Raw genomic sequence first — 23,767 nt, 5'->3', positions numbered from 1 at the left:
ATCCAAGATATTCTCATCTTGAGATCCTTAATTAAATCTGTCAGACCCGATTTTCAACTAAGGTCACATTTACAGTTTCCGGCAGTCGGGATGTGGCCGTGTTTTTTCAGGGACACACCTGAGCACACTGGTACCGCGGTACATCCAGCCGTCGCGCCTCCTTGGGCTCCTGGGGGCCAGGGCGGTTTCTCAGACTTCCCTTGCTTCTTATGATCCTGAGAGTTTTGGGGAGTACAGGCCAGGCTGTTTGTAGACTCTCTCAATTTGAGCTTTTCTGATGTTTTTCTCATAGTTAGACTGGGGTTTTTGGGCTTTGGGGGGGAAGACCACAGAGATGGAGCGCCCTTCTCGACACAAGGTCATCAAGGTTGTCTGTGTCAACTAGACTGGTCACTGATGGTGCTAACCAGGTGCCTAGCTAAGGAAGTGTTTGCCAGGCTTCTCTACTGCAAAGTTACTTTCTTATTCCCCCCATTTCCAAACTGTGCGCTTTGGAAGCAAGTCATGAAGCAGGGGAGGACAAGAGCCTTTCATCTGCAAAGGGCTCTCAGTGTAGACTTGGGGCTGTTTCCAAAGCAGGTCACTCATGACACTCACGTGACTGAAAGGGGTTCCTTACCAGACCACCCCACCAGAACTTGATTTAAAACAATAAATATATCTTGTATGTTGTTTACACTAAATACAGAGGAACACAAAATCTACATATTTCAAGAAACCTCATGTAGGTGAAGATGTGCGATCACATTCCAGTATCTGGTACAAATTAAAATGGCTTTTTAAATTACTGAACTGGGCTTTAGTTGAAAAAAAATCCTGTCATCATCTGTGGATAACACAACATCACAATGTACTCTGTGTTCAACATCAAAGAGCCCCCGGAAATGCCACTGGCCAGGCCGCCTGTGGATGCCCGCACAGCCCTGCTGAGGTTCGTTCTCCCGTTCCCTCTGCTCAAGATCCCCTTAGCAGGGGCCACCTCCAGTCTCTGCTGGGCTTCCCCTCCTGGGCAACCCTCTTCTCTAAGGCAGATGCCAGTTCTTTACCTCACTGCAGAGCATGGCTCACTGCTGTTCCCTGCCTAGCTCAGAGCGTGGCGCACAATAGGTGTTATAGACTGAGCTGTGTCCCCCCAGGTTCATATGCTGAAGGCCTCACCTCCATTCCTTTTGATGGAGTTTGGAGGTGGGGCCTTTAGGAGGCAATTAGGGTTAGGTGAGCTCATGGGGTGGGACCCCCATGATGGGATTAGCGCCCTTCAGGGGGCTTGCTGTCCCTCTCTGCCATGTGAAGACACAGTAAAAGCAGCAGGGGCGTCTGCAAGTAGATGTGAGGCTCCAGGAGGAACCGGCCAGTGGCCGGTGAGCCGCAGCAGCCCCAGGGCCCAGAAGAGCAGGAGGGAAGCTCAGCCGGAGCCGGGGGCGAGGAAGCCCGTACAGAGGGAAGGTGCATGCGCGGGACCCCAGGCCGGGCCCAGGGAGGACCAGGGTGCGAGCTGGACGGCGGGGACAGAAGAGGAGGCAGAGTGACCCTGAGAGTCTATGTTCTTGGAGGACGGATATGGGGGAACAGAAGGGGGAACGGAGGGGGGATCCTTCATTTACTTGCACACTCGCTCAGCCTCTGCCCCTTCACCCAGCCCCTTTCCGACCGTGCAGCTGAGGTGGGTCGCAGCCCTGTGGCACCCCCGAGGACAGGCCTGGAGAGGGATGGTGGGGACAGCTGCTTCCGGGGGAAGAACAGCCCCAGGACACACAAAGATGTGCTGTCCCCTCTACGTGCAGATGGTGTGGTTGTAAAATCCACAGCAGTTGTCCAGAGCCACCGGGCTGAACTCCAGGCTGCTGCAGAAAAGAAGCAGAGGCTGCAGTCTGAACTCCAGGCCTGGCTCTGCGGGCCACTATGGGCTGTGCAGCCCTGGGAAAGTTGCTCCGTGTCTCTGGTGCACCCTTTCTCCCCAAAGTTTGGTCCTCAAGCTCCACTTCCTCCTCCCCTGCCTGCATCAGCACTGTACCCTTCACCCTCGTGTCAAAGGTACCTCTGGGCCCGGGCACCTGCTGCACCCGTCACTGTCAGAGCCCAGAGCACGCGCAGGCCCTCACCTCTGGAAGACCTCGCGGCAGCACTGGTACACCTCAAAGCTGCTGCTGCTGAGCGTGGTGTTCAGGAGCGCGGTGCAGTCAGCCTCGGCCCCCCTGGGCACATAGAGGATCCCTGTGCAGGGAAGGCAGCTGGTGCGCGGGCTCTATGCCCCCACTGCCCACCCCCAGGGATTCCAGAGGCCAGAGCCCCGGACCAGGGCTCCCCAGGCCTGCACTCACCCGCCATGCAGGCGTTCACCAGGGACACACAGGCGCCCGTGAGGAGTGCCCGGAGCACAATCTGGGAGAAGTCGCTCCTCCGGTCCGGAGCCATGGAGGCTGCAAGGGGACAGCAGGGCTCAGGGCCAGGAAGCTGTGAGCCTCCCTGCCCGTGCCCTAACCTCCGGCCACGCTGTGGACTCCCCTTCCTCTTCTGGGGTCCAGAGCAATAGAGGTCCTCCTGACTGCTTGCTGAGTTCCCAGGCCCTCCTTGGCCTAACTTGGGCCCTAGTTAGCACACACACCTGCCACCACTGGTGGGAGATTTGGGAAAAAAACATGAGTTTGGAGTTAGGTAGACCTGGGATTAAATACAGGCTCAGCCACTTACTAGCTGAGTGACTGGGGCCATCCCTTCACCTCTCCAAGACTCGGTTTCCCTCCCTATAAGACGGTGTGGCTACACCTCCAGGCAGGGGGCTGTGAGGAGGGAAAATGGTTTTTGTAAAGAGCTGAGAGCTATGCGGAGGCTTCCTGCCAAGGCCCCACCAGGGCTGTCCCTCCCCAGACCCCTGACCCAGGCTTGGTCTGCAAGGCTAAGGTGCTAAGCTCCTGGGGCCCCAGTGGCAGAGAAATCATGACATTCTGGGGCTGGGAGGGACCTCCATGGCCCTGTCGTTCAGGCCCCGCCTTAGCCGAATGGGAGCCACAGATGCTCAGGAAGTAGTCTCAGAGCCAGGATGGGAGCCCAGGTCTCCGATTCCCCAGCGTGCTGGGAAGGCCACCACGAGACTCACTCAGGCCTCCCAGCATGATCCCAATGGAGCTGAAGTTGGCGAATCCACAGAGGGCATACGTCGTGAGGATTTCTGCTCTGACCTGAAAACGCAGAGGAGTGAGGGGGGCTTCCTTCCCACACCACCCATTCCCTGGCCATAATTTCACCCACTTCCTGTGTGTCTTTGGCCTTTGAGGGTCTCAGTGCTGCCTCTTCCCAGGCCTCGCACACCCACCTCTAAGCCAGGTCGAAGCCCCCTCCTCATCTGCCTCGACCCCCTTATCCCAATTGCCAGCCTCTCCAGGTATGGCCCAGGCCTGCCCAGTTCTACTCTGAGCCTACTAAACTCTGCACCCAGCGCCACCTGACACTAGGGGGTCTCGGGCTCCAGTTTGCTGTGAGTGCCTCAGGCCAAGAGCCTCCGAGGTGCTGCCATGCCGAGTGCAGGGAGCCCGGCCAGCCTGGGGCCTGGGCTTGTCCCCGCCCATCAGGCTCAGTTAGTCATCGGTGTTTTTAGGTTTCAGTACCTGCCAGGAGGGCTGCTGTAAGGATGAGACAATGCAAGGAGGGGCTGAGGCAAAGACATTCCCCTTCTGCTCTGCTCTGCACACTTGGATTTCCCAGAGAGAGGTGGTAAGAGCCAAAGTGGAACAATTGAAAAAAAAATTGGCTTAGACCCATACCTCATACCATATAAAAAATCAATTCTAGAGCATTGAAGCAGATAAATATTAATGTTTTAAACATCAAAGAACAACAAATATAGGAAAATAACAATTACAGTTACAAGGTTTTGGGTAAATTATTACTCCCATTTTGGGGAGGAGCAAACTATGCCGAGAGGTTGAGTAGTTAAGGACGTTCACACAGCATGAGGGCAGCTGTGCCAGAATTTAGACTCAGTTCTGTCTCTCTCCAAAACTCATGCTTTTAACTACTTAACCATATTGTTTCAGGAATTTCACACTTAGCAAATTTCTGGAATGGGGATAACTTTCTAAGTTTAGAAATAATAGAAGAAATCACACAGGAAGAGATTTGGTGTAAGATCTACCTTGAAAGAAAAAATCCCTGAATACAAAATGAAGGGGGGACAAAATAGACTAGGAAAAATATATGTAGAAAGTGAAACAGAGAAAGTTAATGTCTTTATAATACACAGAGTTCGTACGAATTGATGGAAAAATATTAAGGCACCCAGACCCTGCTTCTCCCCTGCAATCACCCTCCACACACCAGCCTGAAAAGTATTAAAGTGTAAAAAGTCGAGTCTTCCGTGACGACCTGCTGCGTCTCCGACTTGCCGCTCTCTTTTGCAGTCACCACCTGCTCTGACTGCAGCTCTCTCAGTTCTCAAAGCAAGTGCTTCTCACCCTCGGAGCCTCTGCACATGCCTCTTTGCCTGGAAGGCTCTCCCCGGCCTCTCCCGGCCCATTTTCCTCCCTCCAAGTCTTGGCCTAAATGCCATGCCTCAAGTAGGCCTTTTCTGACCAGCCCAAAGGAAGTCCCCTCCCTGTTTCCTCTTCTTGTTTCTTTCACAGAACTTACTACAAACTGTGGCTACTTTACTCTGTATTCTTTGCTTCCTTGCGCTTTGCCAGTGTCCTTCCCTAGATGTACCCCACATGGTCCCACAGGGACCGTGACTGTCGGACTCCCCTTTTTATCCCTGGCGCCTAGCAGAAGGCCTGGCACCTCAGAGGTCCCCACAGATAATGTGGAAGAAGTGAAGTTCATTAAAAAAAAAAGCCCTGAAGGAGCATATTGTCCCTTATCTCTGGAGGAGAGTGAACCTGGAGCTGAGGATGAGAAGTGAGGGGAAATCGCGTTTTTTTATTACATACAAACTTTTCTTTAAAAAGTAGAGAGTACATTCCTTTACAATCTAAAATATAATTTAAGACAAAAAAAATATTCTGTGTTAAATGTTTCTAGTAGTCCAAGAAATGCAGATGAAAACAATGAGCTGTTATCTGGCCCTTAAAGCAGCAAACCTGTTTTTAAAGAGGCTATTCATGCTGCTCGGCGTGCGGAATGAGGGCGCACAGGCTCAGCTGGGGCGATTCCTGCAGCCTCAGTCCTTTGGGAAAGTTACTGGCAGAAACCGCAGGAGGATTCCCGCCATGTGAGTCAGCCAACCCACATCTGGGAAAACTCCCGAGGGAATGATCCGAGAGGAGGGAAAGTTCTGTGCGCAAAGCTCTGCATGTCAGCGCTGGGAATAGTAGCCAGATAATGGAATCAACCCGAATGGCCCAACAGCAGGGGATCGGTTAAATATGTTAGAGCACACATATCCAAAATGATGCTTATGTCATAGGAGTAGGTGGGAAAAAAGCTGGCGATAATGCAATTTGGATACTACACTGACAATTACGTAAACTCTCTTAAAAAGAATAGAGGGTAAACATAATGTTCCTCGTGTAATTGTAGATTAATGATACCAAAATAAAAAAAAAGAAAGAACAGAGGAAAGTCAAACTTTCTATTATAAAATAAATTAGTCTCAGGAATGAAAAACTACAGTACAGGGATTATAGTCAGTAATACCACAGTGACAGAGGGTAACTACATTTTTCATGGTGAGCATTTAATAACGTATATAATTGTCAAATCACTGTCATAGATCTGAAACCAATATAATATTGTGTATTAACTATATTTCAATTAGCAAAAGAAGAGGAGAAAATGTAAAACACAATCACTGTTCTTTTAGGACGGTGAGATAACAGGTAATTTTTTCATCCTGAATGATGTTACATAGAGCATTTATTATTTTAGAGAGGCTCATTTTATAGAGCTTTTATGGTTTTTTAAAAAGAAATTTTAACAGAAAGTGCCAATCCCTGAACTGAATCCAATATGTTGATGGTGAGGTCTCCTAGTTCACTCTCTCGGCCACTGGGTGCTCTCACCTGTCCCACTAGGGCCAGTGCTCAGAGATCTCCAACAAGGCTCTTTCCTCCCAACTCAGCCTCCTAAGAGGTCTGCAGGAAGACGGCAGCGAAGCCTGAAGCTGTCGTGTGGCCAAGGACAGTAGGATGTGGAGTGACTCGGCCAGGCCGGCTGCCAGGGGCCCTCAGGGGCAGGCGCATGACAGCCCTGTCACAAGGAGGGGACCGGGAAACTCACTGAGATCCACTGCTTCTTGTCGCCAACCCACTCCTCCACCCCTGCGAGGCGACGCTGCTTGTACTGGGAGAGCTCCTGGTAGGCCACAAACTCGTTCAGAAACAGCTTGATTCCCAGCAGCTCAGCCACCACGGGGCAGTCCTCCCAGGCCACGCCCATTAGGAAGGCCACAGGCCGCAGGACGTAGGAGCAGATGAGCTGAGGCAAAGCAGGAGGAGCTGCTGAGACCAGGGCTGGCCTGGCCTCTGTGGGGTGTCCACCCTCCGCGCCACCCCCGGGGACCGTGCCTCCACAGGCCAGGTGGGGCAGCATACTGTACCTGGAAGCTGAGCTCCGGGATGTCCACCATGGCCCCCAGCCAGGAGAGCGCAGCGTTGACGAAGGCCAGCACAGCCAGGAAGGCAATCAGGTTGGCCGCAATGTTAGCCGTGACCCTCACAGCGATGGCGGCCCCGCTGCTGGCTGCCTCTAAGAGGTTCTGAGCATCTCTGTTTTAGGATCAAGAGCCCTCGCTATTGGCCCGTCCCCACAAACAGCAGGGCCCCTCGTCCTATAGCCTCAGAGAGGAACCTGGGACAAAGTATTTCAGAGCCGAGCCCCCTTGTTTCCCCTCTGACACCCAGAGGGGAAGGGGCTGGTCTGGGCATGAGGATAACACCCAGCCCTCCAGTGGGACCTTGTCCAGTGGGGACCATTAGCCACAAGGGGTTTTTGAGCACTCGAAAGGAGACTGGTCAGAAATGAGATAAAATGAGTATAAAATCCACACAAGATTTTGGAAATTTAGTGCAAAAAAAAGTGAAATAGCTCGTTAATAATTTCTTATGTTGATTACATGCCAAAATGACAAAATTTGGGACAAATTTATTAAAATCACCTGTTTCTTGTAGCTTTTTTAAAGACGGCTACTAGAACCTGTTAGAATTGTGGATGCGGCTCACACTACATTGCTGTGAGGCTCCAGACCTTCAGGGGGTCATGAGCTCAGGGCTGCCCACCATACCCCCAAGCACACTGGTCAGAAGCAGGGCCTTTTCAACATTCTTAAAGGCTTAAATGTTACACAACATTGTTAAGACTGTGATGAAGGGACGTTAGGAGGCGAGTGAAAGCAAGGACCATGCTCAGTATGTCAATGTGTGATTCACACACTGGGGGTCAGAACTCAGAGCACACGGAGAAGGCGGCATGGGGCTTTCATGACCATCTTCAACACACACACACCAGGCTACGTCCCCAGGAACAGGCCACTGTCCCAGGCCCTGATCTGCCCGTTGTTTCCTGCTGGTCAGACACTGGAAATCAAGATAAAATAACTGGACTCTGTGTTTGTGAAAGAGACACCACAGTGCGGCAGCATGAGAGGATGGGGGGCCCGGCCTGGCGGAAGCCTGGCGGGCAGACAATGGGGCTGAGGTGGCCCCTCCTTGCCCCAGTCTCCTGCTCCAGGCCCTCCCGCTATGCTCACCTCTGCGTCAGCCTCACTCCTTCCTTACTCTTAAACTTGGACTCCTCCACCTCGGGGTAGACCAGCTTGGAGAGGGCCAGGGCGCATGGTGCGGCCATCACAGAGGCAGCCATCAAGGAGGCGGCGTCAATCTGCCAGGGTGAGAATGGGGGTAATGGGAGACAGGAAATATTGGGGCCATGGAGTGCAGCCCAGGGCAGCAGGGGACCCGCGTGCGCTGCCCTCGTGGTGTCATCACTACAGATAATAACAGCAGCCATCACTACTGAGAATAACACCTTTTATGTGTAAAGGGTCACAGGCTGTATGTACAGAACCTCATAGTTCCTGCTGGCACTTCTGTAAGTCGGGCAGGGCAAGTAGTGTCACCCTACTTTACAGATAAGGAAACTGAGGCCCCAAGGGCTTAAATCTGACTTGCCCAAAATAAAGGAAGAGAAGGAATTCGAACCTATCATGTCTTTTGGCTCCAAGTTCAAGATTCTTCTTTCCCTTCTAGGCCGTCTCCCTTTGAACCCTAACCTGAGGGTTGGCTCACCATTGGCTGAGGGTTTGTGACAGTTTCAGACCCAGGCACAGAAGCAGAGAGCTGGGAGGGACCCAGGAGGGGACCTGATTCAACCTCGTAGTGTTGGAATGTCCCCCCTCTGGAGGAGCCCCTCCTTGAATACTCACTGTGACAGGGAGCCCCCCACTTCAAGGCAGCCCGTCACCCTGCTCTTTGGTCCCAGAGCTCTTCCCCAGGGAATCTGCCCCCTACAAACAGCCACCCTTCAGCCCTGGTCTGTCCTCAGAGCCATGCTGTAGAAGCCCTCCCGGCAGGCCGGGGCCGCGGCCTGCGCCTCTGGATTCTCCCCTCCAAACTCTTTATCTTCACTGTGGCCCCAAACCCTTTGCTCCCCTGTTCTCTTCCATAGAAAAGATGGAACATCTGTCCACCACCATGTTATTTACCAAATGGGAAAATTAGAACCAACCTAAACATCTAACTACAGACGGGAGACGGCTGAGCATTGTCAAGCGGCCATCCAAAGTGACGGTCACCAAAGCCCCCAGCAGCGGGGGGATCCCCCGAAACTGCATATAGAGCAGAACCACGATGGCGGGGAAACAACCAACTCCAAAACTACACATAAAGAGATCAGGAGGATCCACGAAATGCCAACCAACCGTCTGTTCCTGGCTAGTGGAGCCAGGCTGATTTATTTTTTCCTTTCTGCTTTTTTGTACACATCTAAATGTCCACAGTGATATATACTGCTTTTATAAACAGAAAAGTAAAACCGACTTCTTTTCCTTAAAGTTTGTGATTTTATCAACTGCAGTCGTTAAATTTTAAATAAAGTAGAAAAAAAAAGGGGAGATAAGTTTAACTTATAAGTTCAGGCTTAAAAAAGCAGAGGGCCAAGGAAGCCCAAGCCAGTCCCACAAGCTGCTGATGCTGAATGGGGCCTGGGACACTCTCGGAGGCTCTAAAGCCCATATTATGTCCTTTCCTTCTTTTAAGTCCCTGTTGTTTCTGTCAGTGGCGAGCAGAAACCCGAGTCGCGTATCGGCACCAGCTCCCACCACCATCACAGGCCCTGGGCGCGCAGGCCCTGCTCCTGGGGGTACCCCAGGCTGGGCTTTGGGACTTCACCGGCCTCCTCCTTGGCTGCCCAGACCCAGTCATGGCCACAGCCTCAGTCCCCCAGGCCGGCCCTTCCCGCTCATCCTGGGAAGTGAGGCCTGCAGAGGCGGGCTCCCCGGCACAGGCTCAGCCTGCACACGGCCTTCCTCGGGGCTGCGACCTCCCAGCCCTGCCTCCAAGCCCCCAGGGCAGGGTGCCTTCTGTCCCAGCTCCCCAGGGCCCACTCCTGCCCAAGACCTTCCTCCTTCTACCCAAAGGTGTTCCAGGGGTAGGAGGCCTCCATTTGAGTATTTTGTAAAGATCTTTACTGAGAAGGAAAATATCTACTCAATTGTCTTTGTAGTCACAAAACATAAAATGGGCCTGTTTCTGAAGGATGGATTTCGGAACTTAACATGTCAGGGAAAGGACCGCCACTGTTCAACACCATGCCAAGTGCTTTCTGCCTATTATTTCATTAATTCTAAGCTGCTGTGGGGTGGGCAGCAATTCTGCCCATTTACAGATGGGGAAACCAAGCAGCAGACTCCCTCGGCCCAGCTCAGGCCCCCACGGACCCATCCCAGGGGCTCCCACTCTCACACGACTGACGGACGGACCTCGGTGGTTGGCCCTCAGTGTCAGCCTGCCCAGCCTGTGTTCACAATCCAAGGCCCACCTTTGGCCCCTGAGCCAAAGGGGTGAAAGAAAGACCACTTCCTGGGGTTGGCAGAGAGAAGGGTGCCTGCTTGACAGCTTTGGGGAAATAGGGTGAAAGGGGAGATGGACGTGGAAATCACAATTGAAGCTTCTAGTCAGGGTAAACCCCTGGGAACTCAGATCAGAGAAGGTCTAGACCAGTGTCATCCAGTACAAATATAATGGGAACCACATCTGTGACTGTAGTTTTTCTAGTAGCCAATTAAAAAAGTAAAGAGAAACAGGTGAAATTAATTTTGATTATTTTATTTAACCCAGTATTTCCAAAATATTATCTTTCCACCCATGTAACCAGTATAAAACATACAAAAATAATTGATAGTGATTTTTTTTGCATATGTAGTCTCAGCACATCTTAGCTCAGACAACTCGATAGCCAGGTGTGGCTAGTGGCTACTGGGTCACACAGCACAGGGCTAGAAATACCCCGGTATTAGCAATAGGGGGGCACAGGAAAAAGGACGCCAGAGGTTGAGTAACAAGAGAAAGGAGGAGAGAGCAAGCGGGATCTTTCTGGAATTCAGGGGCTGAGGGCAGAGCCAAAGACACAGTGAGGAACTGCTGGGAGGGAGGGCGGAGGGCGGGAGCTGAGCTCCAAGCCCGGGGAGACTGCAGTGGCGGCCAGGCGACAGGTGGGGGCAGACGAGGGCTTCTCTGATTCCAGACCCGGGCAAGGGCGGAAGGGAGGGAGGGAGGTCGGCTAGGTGCCTGGCACCCGGAGCCCTGCTGTAGGGGCCCGGGGCTTCCATACCGGGGCCTGAGAATGCAGATGGGGCGCGTTCCTGCAGCTAAAGGGAGGTAGGGAGGCGTGCCTGCCCGGGGCCGGGCCTGACCCCCGCCTGAGAAAGGGGGGGAAGGAGATTGAGCCGCAAGGCAGATGGTGGAAAAGGGAGAGGGTTCTTCCAGGCTTTTAGTCCTAAGTCATGGCAGCGACGCTCATGCAGTAGAAAGAAAAAGAAAAGTACCGTTCTTTTAACGGGCTGTGGGACCCAGAGCAAAGTTAAGATGGATAAAGGCCATTAAGTCCCGGAATCATTATGGCATCCCTTCCCCAGTAAGCCACCATGAAAAAAGTTTCAGGACCAAGGTTACAAGTTTCCTTTTCTGAAATATCAAATTCCTTCCAAAGTTAACTGGTGGGGAGGTTGGGGCGGGGGTGGTGCACCAGCTCTGACGGACCCTCCCGAGGCCTCTGGGAGACAAGCTGTGACCCAGATGATCTATGAAATTCTAGATGGGGGGTGGGGGTGTCAGGCTGAGAAGACAAAGCCCCAGAGCGTGGCTGTGCCCGGACAGCCCGAGGGTATGCGGTATGCGGAGCTGAGCTCACTGGTGAGGCCCAGGGGTCCCCAAGGAAGGAGAGACTGAGGGCCAGTCGGCTTATCCCCTTGGCCACCCCAAGGTCAGAACTGAGAAAGTCAGAAAAAGGTTACAGCAAATTACACTTTAGAGGCATGTAAAATGTTGCATATCTTTTAGAAGAAAAATGTTATTATTGATTTAATTCCTTTGACTATAGGTGAGATTAAATATCTGTTTATAATTTATGAGCTATTTTCTCCTGATAAATCACTTAAACTTTTTAAAAATTGTGACTTTCACTATTCAGAGGTTTTCATTTTCATTAGCTCTGTCAAACTTTTCCTTTATACTTCTGGATTTCATGTCATGCTCAGAATTTACAAGAAAAAGGCAAATTGCAGAAGAGTGTGGATAGAATTACCTCATCTTTAGTAAAAGAGAAGGCAAATATGTGTGCAGTCAGGTGTATATACTTAAGTGATTATTTACACAAAATAGATGACGTATTTTAAGTGAGTGGTTCTCAAGCTGAGCGAGCACCAGAATCGTCTGGAAGGCTTGCTCAGTACAGGATGCTGGTCCCTCCCCAGTGATTCTGGGGCGTTTTGGCAGGTCTGGGGTGGGGCCCAAGAATGTGCATTTCTAACAAGTTCCCAGGTGAAACTGGTGCTGCTGGTCCCCAGGCCACACTCTGAGAACCGCTGTTCCGATCTAGTAAAAGCGGTTATCCATGGGAAGCGGGATTGAAGTTTTTTGTTTTTTTAACTTTATTCACTTTTGAATAAAGCAAGAGTTTCTCTGATAGCGAAGAAAACAAGATGGCTAAAGATGTGTGTGTGAAACACCACCATGCACAGTGTTTATCAGTGCAAAGCATTATCGCCAGGCACTTTGTAGGGAACATGTTCAAGATTCGTCTCTGCTTGCCGAGGTTCTGCCTTACGTGACCGCCCTAAGGGCCCCAATTCACACCGCTGGGATCTGCCTGAGGAACAGATTGTGCTCAGCCACACAAGGAATAATTTAGGAGCAGAGGAAGGCTTGTTCCCAGAGAGCACGCAGAGCAAACGGGAGGGGAAAGGAGGACAGATCTCCAGGTGGTCTAGATGAGGGGCTGTGGGCATGAGTTTGGGAATCAGATCCTCATCTGTAAAATGAGCATATTAGCACACCTAGCACTTGGCCCGGTACACAGGAGGTGCTCAGTAAGTGGGCCACTGGAAACCTCTGTCCCCACCAATCTCCTGAGGAGCTGAAGTGGCCCAGCCCGCTGGCTTGCCTCACTCAGGTGATGTCCTCTCCCAGCATAGCAGCCCAGGGTCCGGACACCGCCAGGAAAGCAGCCCCCAGGCCGCTCTGGCCAGGAGCTGTGTGGGGCCCCCTGGGGAGGGGCTCGGGCTCTCTCTCGCCTGAGGCAGAGGGAGGGCTTTACCTACCCCGAAGGAGATGTAGGCGCCCAGCAGGCTGCCAGCAATGGTGGCGTAGCCTCCCGTCATGACAACGTGGATTTCAGAGAGCGTCATGTCTGCCAAATAGGGCCGGATGAGCAGAGGAGCCTCCGTCTGCAAACAGGAAAGATGTCAGACAGCCAGAGCCGGCCAGGCCAGCATAGGAACCTGGGGCGTCCGCCTCCCCACCAGTCACAGTGAGTGCTGGGGACCCCAGGGGACAAGGCAGCAGCCTGGCGTGAGGACCATGGCGTATTTTTGGCTGAGCCTCTGAACTTTAGTGTCAGCCTGGCTCTGGAAAGACCCCCAGGTCTTCCTAGGCCGGATAATGCTTCCGTGTCCAGCACCTACCACGTGCAGGCACCCCACCCAGTGCCTCACATTCACCTCTGACCACCCCCAAGAAAGCATGCCCAGGAGGGCAGCCAGGGTACCAGGGAGGTTTGAAGAATTACCTCCATTCATGCAAAGGGCAAGAGGCAGATGCAACCACAGACCTGAGCATTTAATGAAGCCAGGAGGGTTTCCAGAAAGAAAGGAGCTGGGGCAATAGATGGTGTGTTTACCTCAGGGCATCTGGGGAAGCCTGGAGCCATTCATTCATTCACTCAGTAAGTTGTTACTGGGCACCTATGTGCCAGACTGTCCTATGTAATAGGGACACCGGGGTAAACACGCTGAAGTCCCTGCCCCCAAGGAGCTTATATCCTGGCCCCAGTGCGGGGAGAGGGGATGAAGGGAAGAAGTGGGTAATCAACAAGGAACCAAGTAGATAAACAGTGTAATTTTAGATGGTGAGAAAAGCTATGGAGATGAGCCAGCAGGAGGCCCAGCAGTTGGTGCGTATTTAAAATTGAGTAATCAGCAAAGGCCTTCATGAGGGTGGGCGTCCGAATGAGACCTGGAGTCAGCTGCTCAGCCTGGTGGCCCAGCCTTCCGGGCAGAGCACTGGCAGGGGCAGGTTTGAGCGTGGTACGTCTGAGGGCCCTTGGGCCGGCCAGTGTGTCTGCAGCAGGAGGGGTGTGCGGGCGCGCAGTCATGGTGGAGGAGGAGGGCAGGTGGGCGAGCCTTGGTCTGCAAAGAGCAGGAAGTGGGTTTCTTTAAGAAGGGAGTGACATCATCCGACTTGCATCTTTAGAGGGTCACCCCAGCGGCCTGTGTGAAAGACAGACAGTAGGAGCAGAAACAGAGGCAGGGGAGCAGATAGAAGGAGACTGCAGGGTCCAGGAGAGAGAGAGGTGGCTCATAGCAGTGGAGAAGGACAGCAGGGCGGCCTGGGATGTGACATGGGGTGGATGTGATGTAGTGATGGGGCCATTTGCAAGGGAAGCAGAGGAAGATGGATGACTCACGACTTTTGTCTTAACAATCTTGTGGAAGACATTACTGTTTACTGAGAAGGGAAAGATGCAGGGCTGTGCAGGTGTGTTGGAGAGGAAACCAAGCCCTCAGCTGTGTGGACTCAGCCTGGTAAACTTGAGGTGCCCCTTAGGTAGCCACGGGCAAGGTCAGGGCTGTTGACGTGTCAGCTGCACTTTAGGGGACAGGCCAGGACTGCAGAGAGGGGCCTGGGAGATATTTAAGGTGTGTAAGCTACGGGGCTGCTGTGCCCCCCCGGGATGGAGTGTGTGGGAGAAGAGGAGAGCCCCGGGCCTGCCAGCACTGAGGTTGAATTGAAATGATGCCACTAATCCCTGAAGGCTCCCCATCCCTTCCTTGGGGAAATCTGCGGCAAAGGCCAGGGGTCTCGGTCAGCTTGCTCGGTGGCTTACCCAGAGTTAATTCACCCTGGCAGCTCTTCACCTCACCCAAGGCCACATTCACCTGAAGTTTGTATTCTTCTCAGCAATACCACTGATCACATTGACAACATACAAGATAAATCCTTCCTACTCAGTATCTTTTTCTCTTTTCCCTCATTTTGAACATCTTAGGGGATTTTGGACAATTCATCTGAGAGCACATCTGTCTTAACTGGCTCACAGAAAACAACTTTGAGATTAACATGCTTGTGCCATAGCAAAAAGATGCAAATATTCTCCAAAGTTCCCTAAACTGTCCAATGAAATACAGCACACTTTGGCAAGTGTGTCTTTTGGTGACTCAAACATTGGTCGATGGGCACATTTTCCAAAAAAGGGAGGGGGGAAAAAGACAACATGGTGTCATGGCAAGAACTCTGGCCAGGAAGGAGGAAACCTGGATCCCAAGCCTTGGCTTATACTGCGGGATCTTGGCGAGTCACCCCCACCTCCGAGCCACAGCTCCCACGTGCACGGATGGGTTCCGAGCTGATGGAGACAGCCCAGGCCCAGAGGGCGAGGAGGCGGCGCCCTGATCCCATCCTCCTGTGCCGGCCCAGGCAAGGCATGTGTCCCCAGATGGACCATCCCGGGGCAGCAGCCCTGGCAGCCCTGGGAGAAATCTCAGGTGGCTCTTCGAGCTGAATCCGAGCTCTGGGGACCCAGGACACCCGTCCTCCCATGGACACTGCTGCTGAGCACAAGCGCAGAGGCCGCAGTACTCACCTGGCTCACAAAGATGTTCCCAGCCACACTCAGGGTCTCGGTGGCCATGGTGCCCAAAGTGGCCTGCATCAGCCAGGCGATCTAGGAGGCAGAGTGCTCTGTGGGGGCCGGCATCACAGCCCCAGGGCCAGAGAGAGGCAGGGCAGGGTGGGAGCACCTTCCAAGCCTTCCTGCTGACTACCAGCCCAGCACAGGACCGCTCACCTACACTTCCCCACAAGGCCCATTCACCTTGTCCCATGCCTCCACTGATGGGGGTTCAGGGTCCCCAGGGCCGGCCACCCACTCCACCTGAGGATAGCCCCCACCATTAGAGCAGCTCTTGTAAAATGTATGCTTTCCATCTCCAAGCAAAAGTATTCCCTGGTCGAATATATTTGAGAATTGCTATACACAAACACCTTGGACATTACCAATAATATTAGCTGCCTAAAGGCTCTGAGAATTCCTGCACAAACTCATTCACATTTGCCTAGCCTGACTTCACAAAGCTTTTTGGCCGTGGGATCACTTTACCTGGTAACATTTGTTAAACCATGATGGAACTAGAATTCTGTGGAAAAGGCTTTGGAAAATACTGTATTTGAAAGTTCTTCCTTTCAGCCAAGATGAAGTCTGCCTCCCTGGACATTCCCTCCGTGGTGGGCACCTCTCAGGCTGCTCTTCCCCAACTTCCTGCTGTGGGTATTTGGAGACAGCCGTCCCACCGGACCTCCTGAGCCCCAGACCTCCTTTTCCAGGCTCATCATCCCTGCCTCCTCGGCCATTCTGTGGAGGGTGTGGTGTCAAGGCGCCTTCCTCTCCCTCTCATGATTCAGCTGGCCACAGCCCCTTGGTCGGACACCTCCATGCTGTGCACTGTGCACCCTTCACGTAACCACGGGTGGTTCTGCATTTCTGGCAGTCACCTGATGGTGCTGCTTTATTCTGAGCTCAAACAGCTAAAACCTCAGAATCTTTTCCCAGGTCCGATGCTGTCTGAGGTTGGCTCCTGCATCCTGGTTTGTGCAGCACATCTTATGACCATAAGCAAAGGACTTGACATTTATACCAGCTAAGTTTGGCTGATGTGGCCCACTGCTCCAGTCTCTCAAGGTCTTTTTCATATAAGTTATTGTTTTCCCTAACATTTCTTTTCAATTCTGCAAACTTCTCTTCCACAAAGACCACATGGATTTGGTGTCAGTTCTCCTTAGTATCACAACAAGATGCTGTGAAAGGATATTTGGTGAGCAGTAGACTCTGAATGGGTATAGATCCTGCAAGCAGAGATTCTGGGAGGGCATAGACCCTGGGAGTAGGGGATTCTGGGAGGGCATAGATCCTAGGGGCAGGGGATTCTGGGAAGGTGCAGGATCTCAGAGTAGGGTATGTGGGGAGGGTTTGGGCTCTGGGAGAAAGGCATTCTGGGAGAGTGTGAGTCCTGTGAGCAGGTAACTCTGGGGAACCCCAGGCCATGGCATTGGGAACTCACCTTCAGGATCACCCACTGCATGAGGCCCACATGGTAGAGAATTGACATGACACAGCTGAAGAAAACAATGATGGGCAACACCTGCCAGGAAAGAGCATAGGCCCCAGGTTAGCAGCAGAGCAGTGGTGGGTACCACACAGAGCCTAGGAGACCCCAGACGGCCCACTTGATCCAAGCCTTGCCATGCAGAGGCCTGACAGGGTCACAGAAGAATCCCTGAATTTAGTGCATGAAACTACATATGGTTTCTCTCCTCTCTGCTCCCCTCTGAATATTGACCATCCAGTCAGGGTCATGCCCTCTGCCCCTGCTCCCCACCCTCCACAGAGGAGGCCTGTCCTGTGGTCAAGAAGCAGGATTTGAGTCACCACTTTTTATCACCTGCTTCTCTGTCTGTAAAACAGGGATAAAATGCCTGCCTCTTGGTTGTTGTGAGGGGTAAAGCGCCGGCTCGAGGCGAGCACAGGGGCTGCCCTCCGCTGTTAGCCCAGTCCCTGGGCCGTGACTCTGGCCTTCACCCCCCTCCTGTGCTCTGGGCCTGACTGCAGCCCTCATCTTCCTAGTGTCCTACTTCCACTCGATGCCAGTGAGCTCAGGATGAGACCCGCCCTGGGCCCGCAGCCAGCATTGCTTCCACTTCTTTGGGTCGCCCGTTTCTATTACCAGGCTCACCGCCCCTCCGCACGCACCCCAAGCCCCATCGATTCTTCCTTCTCACATCCCCCTCTCCCAGCCACCCCGCCCCACAGGCATGGCCCGCCTAGCACTTCCTCACTGCGGTCTGGTTTCTAACAGCCAGGCCAGTCAGGAGGACTACCCGAACGGCCTGCCGTGGGACGGGCAGGGGCGCATTAAAAGCCAGGGCACACGGAGTGGTTTCCATAGGTTGTTAAGTAAGAAAGGGAAGGCGTAGAACAGGTGTGTGCTGTGCTCACATACACGTATAGAACAGTGGGTGGGGGGCACTGTGCGTGCTCCTGTATGAGCACGGGATACGTCAGAAGGATGGGAATGGGACCGGGGCCAGCAGTTGCCTGAGGAGGGACCTGGGTGACTTGAGGGTCAGGGTGGGAGGGAGACTTACTTTTCACCACATCCTCTTTTGTACTGTGGGAGTGGGTCATCTGTTCCAGTTTAAAAAAAAAAAAGCTGACAGAATCGGTAACAGCATGGGAGCATTGCTATGCTAAAATGATGGGCTGGGAAACTGGAATAGTAACAGCATACAGAGAAGGCGGCCGTACACAACGCTCTAGTGCTGGCTTCCGTGCTGGGACAGCGCACATTTTGTTATTTTCCTTTATTTCCAGTTGCTAATCTGATCCTAATATTCTCTGATAGGTGGACACTTCTCAAGGGAGGGAATAGGTTTGGGGGAGGCTCATCAGTTCGGTTTTCAGCTTGTTAGGTTTGAGATGCTGGTGGAACATACATGTAAAACAGCAAGTGGGCAACTGGGTCAAGGGGCAGGAGCTCAAAGTCAGGCCGGGCCCCGTGTGGCACTCTTCTGCACAGAGTGCAGGTTGAGGCCTGGGGTGGGTGCAGGTCACCGAGGACATGGCCCTGAGCGACAGGAGGGAGTCAGGCCAGGGCCCTGGGGGTCAGCACCACGGAAGGGCAAGAGGGGAAGGAGAGGCCCACGGAGGGGACGACCACGATCGCGAGAGGCTGAGGATGCCCAGGACGGGGGGTGGAAACTGAGGAAGCTTCTCAAGAAGGGACGGCCAGTCGGCTGTGCCAGATGCACGGGAGAACCCTAGGAAGGACCGGGCGGACCCTGGGCACCTAGCTATTCAAGGGCCCCGGGGACCTAGGCGAGCACGGCATCAGAGGAGGGATGGGGCTGGGGCCGTGTTGGGAGCCGCGGAGGGGGTGGGACGTGAGGAAGGAGAGAAGGCGAGACTGGGCAGCTCTTAGGAGCAGCTTAGCGGGGAGGCAGGGGACTGTGGTGGGGAGAGGAGGAGGGAGAGCTGTTTTGTTTCCAAGAGGGGAGAATCTTGAGCCATCACATCCAGGCTCTAGCTCACCGACCGGGATCACAGATGGCCCCGGAGGAGGACGCCGGCTGTCCTGGGCAGGCTCACCAAGATGAGCACAAGGCTGCCCAGGTGTTCTCCCTTTCCCCTCCCAGGCATGTGCCGTGGGTTTTCTCAGCCCGCTCCGCCTGACATCTCCATCACCAGCCTCACTGCAGTGGGCATGTCACCTGACGTGGAGCACAGGCAGTGAGTGCAGAAACCCTTTTCCTGCCCCGTGACGTCTCCCAGCTGCCTGGTGCCAGACACACCCCTGTCACGAGGAGTGGTGACATCATTCTGCTCTCCCCTGGAGTAAACGCAGAGAGGACACGTACTGTCTAGACTGCTTGTCCAATTTATCATGTGAGGGACTGCGTGGCAGCCTGGCAGGGCTGCAGAGATGGCCCAAGCCAGGAAGGAGAGTGCCCAGGGCACAAGGGCCTGACTGCAGGACTGGGACTTTCTCCGGGCAGCAGGCAGGAGACATTTTCTATCTGTGAGCCGGGGATGTTTGGTGGAAGGGAAGCTGTGTTTTGGATTAAATGGCGACTGTCTAGGGAAGGGAGGTAGACAGAAGAGAGGTGACCCCTGATTTTCTAAGGTGGAATATTTAATATTAAATAAGGTCCTTGGGGCCAATATGATCTCCCAGCCTGGAAAACAAGCTTGGGCCCTGTTAGCATCTGAGATACTGAAAGACGGGGCAGGTAGCTGAAGACTGCTCCTATGGGAAGGGAGGGAAGTAGCATAAGACCTACTGTGTGTCTTCTATGGAGTCCTACTATACGCCAGGTACCCCATGTGTAGTGACTCATCCTCAGAGTAACTGAGGGCGATGTAAATCCACTTCACAAATGGGGGCACTGAGGTTACCAGGTTGGCTACCTGCCCGAGGTTGCACACCTGAGAAGTGGCAGAGTACCTCCCGTCCACTAAGCAGGTTGCCAAGGCTCTGCCATGACCCAGAGAGGGCTCATCCTGGTGCCAGGCCTGGAGCCTCATTTCTCCGTCCCCATGAGAAGCATTCATTCCCTCCAATGGAGAGCCTTAGCTCAGGGTGCAGCAAGTCCCGACCATGAAGTAAGTGCTGACGCTGCTTCCTGGACACTCAGAGCAGGCTGGTCCTGCTACACTAACGCTCACTCATAACTCAAGGGAGAAGGAACTTCTAGCTCCTGTAGGCCAGCGGGTCTCAAAGTGTGGTCCTTGAGCCAGCAACACCACCTGAGAATATGTTAAAAATGCAAATTTTCAACCCCACCCCCAGAGTTTCAGATCCAGCAGGTCTGGGGTGGGCCTGAGAATGCAGCCTTTCCAGATATTGCTGGTGCTGCCGGGCTTGAGCCCACACTCTGAGAACCACTGCTCCAGAGTCTAGACCATATTCTCTGAGCAAACATCATCTCCTTACCTGGAAATAGGCTCCGAAGGCAGGACTAAGCCCAGTGAGGCCTGGCCCTGCTGCTCCCTCTTCCTGGAGCGGGCTGAACTGGAGCTTTTGATAACTTCCGGAGCTATCCCGGCAAATCCCCACCCCCTGTCTCCCAAAGCCTAAGCACCATAGACAGGGCCCTGTTACAGGCCCCAGACCGTGGCGAACCACAAAAACCAAAAGCTGGTCAACAATATATTAAAGGGATCAGATGCCACAATTAAGCGGGATTTATTCTAGGGATGCAAGGATGGTTCAACACCCATAAACCAATCAATGTGATACCACATTAACAAAATTAAGGATAGAAATCATATGATCATCTTAATAGATGCAGAAAAAGCATTTGACAAAATTCAACATTCACTTGTTATAAAAACTCAACAAAGTGGATGTAGAAGGAACATACCTCAATGTAATTAAAGGCACAAACCCACAACTAATATACTCAACAGTGAAAAACTGAAAGCTTTTCCTCTAAGATGAGGAATAAGACAAGGATGTCAATTCTTACCACTTTTATTCAACATAGTACTAGAAGTGCTAGCCATAACACTTAGGCAAGAAAAAGAAACAAAAGCCACCCAAATTGGAAAATAAGAAATAAAATCGTCACTATTTGACATAATATTATACACAGATGACATAATATTATACACAGAAAACCCTGAAGACTCCACTAAAAAACTATTAGAACTAATAAATGAATTCAGTGAAGTCAGAAGATACAAAATTAACTTAAAGAAACCAGTTGTGGTTCTATATAGTAATAACAAGCTATCAGGAAGACAAATTAAGAAAACCATCCCATTTATAATTGCATCAAAAAGAATAAAATGCCTGGAATAAATCTGACTAAGGAGGTAAAAGACCTATACTCTGAAAATCATAAAACATCGATGACACAAACAAATGGATAGATATACTGTGCTAATAGATGGGAAGAATTAATATTGTTAAAATATCTATATACCCAAGTCCGATCTACAGATTCAATGCAATTCCCATCAATATACCAACGGCATTTGCCAGAACTAGAGCAAATAATCCTATAATTTGTATGGTACCACAAAAGACCCTGAATAGCCTAAGCAAACTTGAGAAAGAAGAACAAAGCTGGAAGTAACAGTAACCTGGTTTCAAAGTATAGTACAAAGCTATAGTAATCAAAACAGTTTGGTGTTGGCCCAAAAAGAGACACAGATCAATGGAACAGAATAGAAATAAATTCACATGTACATGGTCAATTAAGCCACAACAAAGGAGCCATGAATATACAATGGAGAAAGGACAGTATCTTTAATAAATGGTATTGGGAAAACTGGACAGCTACATATGAAAGAATTACACTGGGTCACTCTCTTACCCAATACACAAAAATAAACTTGAAATGGATTAAAAACTTAATATAAGACCTGAAACCATAAAAATCTTAAAAGAAAACACAGGCAGTAAACTCTGAGACATCAGCCTTAACAGCTTTTTTCTGGATACAGCTCCCCAGGCAAAGGAAACAAAAGCAACAATGAACAACTGGGACTACAGCAAACTAAAAAGCTGCTGCACAGCAAAGGACGCCAACAATAAAATGAAAAGGCAGCCTACTGAGTGGAAGAAGATACTTGCAAATCATATATTTGATAAGGGGTTAATATCCAGAATATGCAAATAAACCATACAACAAAAAACAAAAAACAATCTGAGTAAAAAATAGGCACAAGACCTGAATACACATTTTTCCAAAGAAGACATACAGATGACCAACAGGCACATAAAAAAATGGTCAACATTACAAACCTACTAGGTAATACAAAACAAAACCACAGTGAGATACCATCTCACACCTGTCAGAATGGCTAGTATAAAAAGACAAGAAATGACAAGTGAGGATGTGAAGAAAAGTGAACCCTCCTACACTGTTTGTGGGAATGTAAATTGGAGCAGCCACTGTGGAAAACAGTATGGAGGGTCCTAAAATAATTAAAAATAGAACTACCATTTGATCCAGCAATTCCACTTCTGGGTATCTATTCAAAGAAAACAAAAACACTAATTTGAAAGTATATATGCACCCTTATGTTCGTTGCGGCTTTATTTATAATAGCCAGTATGGAAAACTTAAGCATCCATTGATGGATAAGTGGATATGGGTGTGGTCCATATATGCAATGGAAAATTACTCGGCCATAAAAAAGAATGAAATCTTGCCATTGGCAACAACATGGGTGGACCTTGAGGGCATTATGCTACGTGAAGTAAGTCAGACAGAGAAAGACAAATACCGCATGATCTCACTTATACGTGGATCTTAAAAAAAACAAAACAAACAAATGAACAAAACAAAATAGAAACCGACTCTGGGGAAGTGAATGAAACAGCTAAATGGGATTATGTGGTATAAACTTCCAGTTATAAAATAAGTAAGTCATGGAGATGTAATGTAAAGCATAGAGAATATAGTCAATAATACCATAATAATACAATAATATTATGTAACATCAAGACAGATGGTAACTAGACTTAGATGATCACTTCATAATGTACAAAAACACTGAATCGCTATGATGTACACCTGAAATTAATAAGACATTTTATGCCAATTATACTTCAATTTAAAAAACCCAAAGCTGGAAGATTCCTCAAATGTGACTGCTGTGCCCACCCACCACCACCATTATGGGAAGGCAGAGGGGACTTCCTCCAAGGCCAGATAGACTGCACATGCCTCCTCAGCACGCTGCCCCCTCATGCCCATCCCTGCCTGTCCGAGTGTCCTTCAGAGACCTTTACAAATGCCAGCCTCTCAGCTTCATGCAAAAGAATGACACTGGGTCACTGTTTCACACTATGCACAAAAATAAATTTGAAATGGATTAAAGACCTAAATATAAGATCTGAAAACGTACAACTCCCGGCTCAACTGTCCCCTCTCCCTCCTCTGAGCTCCCAGCCTGAGCCTCCACCTCCTTCCCATTCCCTGCCCGACAGCCTGCTCACTGCGCCCACCAGGGGGCCCTCGGTCACTGCTCGGGGCTCCTCCCCGAGACCACCTGAGCAGCACCGCTGAGCTCAGTAGTGAGTGCACGTGCCAGAGGCTTGGGAGGGGGCGTTGTGAGTGGGGGGCTTGTGATGGAGTGATGGACAGCAAAGGAATGAGTGTGTACCCCAGGCCAGTTGCACCCCGAGAGGTGTGGGTGGGAAGTTACTAGAAGGGGGATGGGGCCAAGACCGAATGACTAATCAAGAGGACACGGCCAGGAGGTGGCTGCTACGTCAACTGTGCTGGACTCCAGGCCAGGGGCCGTGGGGACCAAAGGGCCCCAGGCAGGGACCCCACTCCCTGGAGGAGTGACGAGCTGGCCTGTGACCCGACAGGAAGCAGCTCAGACTCCGAAAATCTGAGTGAGCTCAGAGAGGACTTCCCTGGGCTGACGTGGGCCAGTGGCCTTGGACTAGGGCCACATGATTCGTGGAAAGAAAGGAAGGAAAGCTCCTGAGGTTTCCATTCAACTCAGCACCAGCAGAGCCAGCCCGCCTTGAGGACAAGCCCAAAGCTTG

At 51.4% G+C, this 23,767-nt stretch overlaps 1 protein-coding gene across 13 annotated transcripts in view; it reads right to left on the bottom strand.

The window, feature by feature from the left end:
* Nucleotides 1-280: 280 nt before the first annotated feature.
* Nucleotides 281-23,767, bottom strand: part of SLC28A1 (solute carrier family 28 member 1) — a 45,993-nt gene continuing 22,506 nt past the window's right edge. Inside the window, exons 11-20 of one of the 13 annotated variants that reach the window (XR_008994617.1) lie at nt 16,760-16,840; nt 15,286-15,366; nt 12,746-12,871; nt 7,679-7,809; nt 6,530-6,698; nt 6,211-6,408; nt 3,098-3,179; nt 2,322-2,420; nt 2,103-2,195; nt 281-1,844 (exon numbers count right to left, since the gene is read on the bottom strand). Coding sequence is in view for 7 of the 13 variants with exons in the window: in XM_036931860.2 (XP_036787755.2) it covers nt 1,775-1,844; nt 2,103-2,214; nt 2,322-2,420; nt 3,098-3,179; nt 6,211-6,408; nt 6,530-6,698; nt 7,679-7,809; nt 12,746-12,871; nt 15,286-15,366; nt 16,760-16,840 (1,149 nt within the window). In the remaining 6 variants the exon portion in view is untranslated. Of the gene's footprint in view, nt 1,845-2,102; nt 2,215-2,321; nt 2,421-3,097; nt 3,180-6,210; nt 6,409-6,529; nt 7,506-7,678; nt 7,810-11,324; nt 11,417-12,745; nt 12,872-13,254; nt 13,405-13,658; nt 13,832-15,285; nt 15,367-16,759; nt 16,841-23,767 lie in introns of those variants that run through there. The other 12 variants (XR_008994618.1, XM_057494673.1, XM_036931860.2 and 9 more) reach the window with 12 other exon arrangements.

Source organism: Manis pentadactyla, chromosome 18 (genome assembly GCF_030020395.1).
Source record: "Manis pentadactyla isolate mManPen7 chromosome 18, mManPen7.hap1, whole genome shotgun sequence".
Lineage (NCBI taxonomy): Eukaryota > Metazoa > Chordata > Mammalia > Pholidota > Manidae > Manis > Manis pentadactyla.
This window is presented reverse-complemented; position numbering and strand designations above follow the sequence as displayed.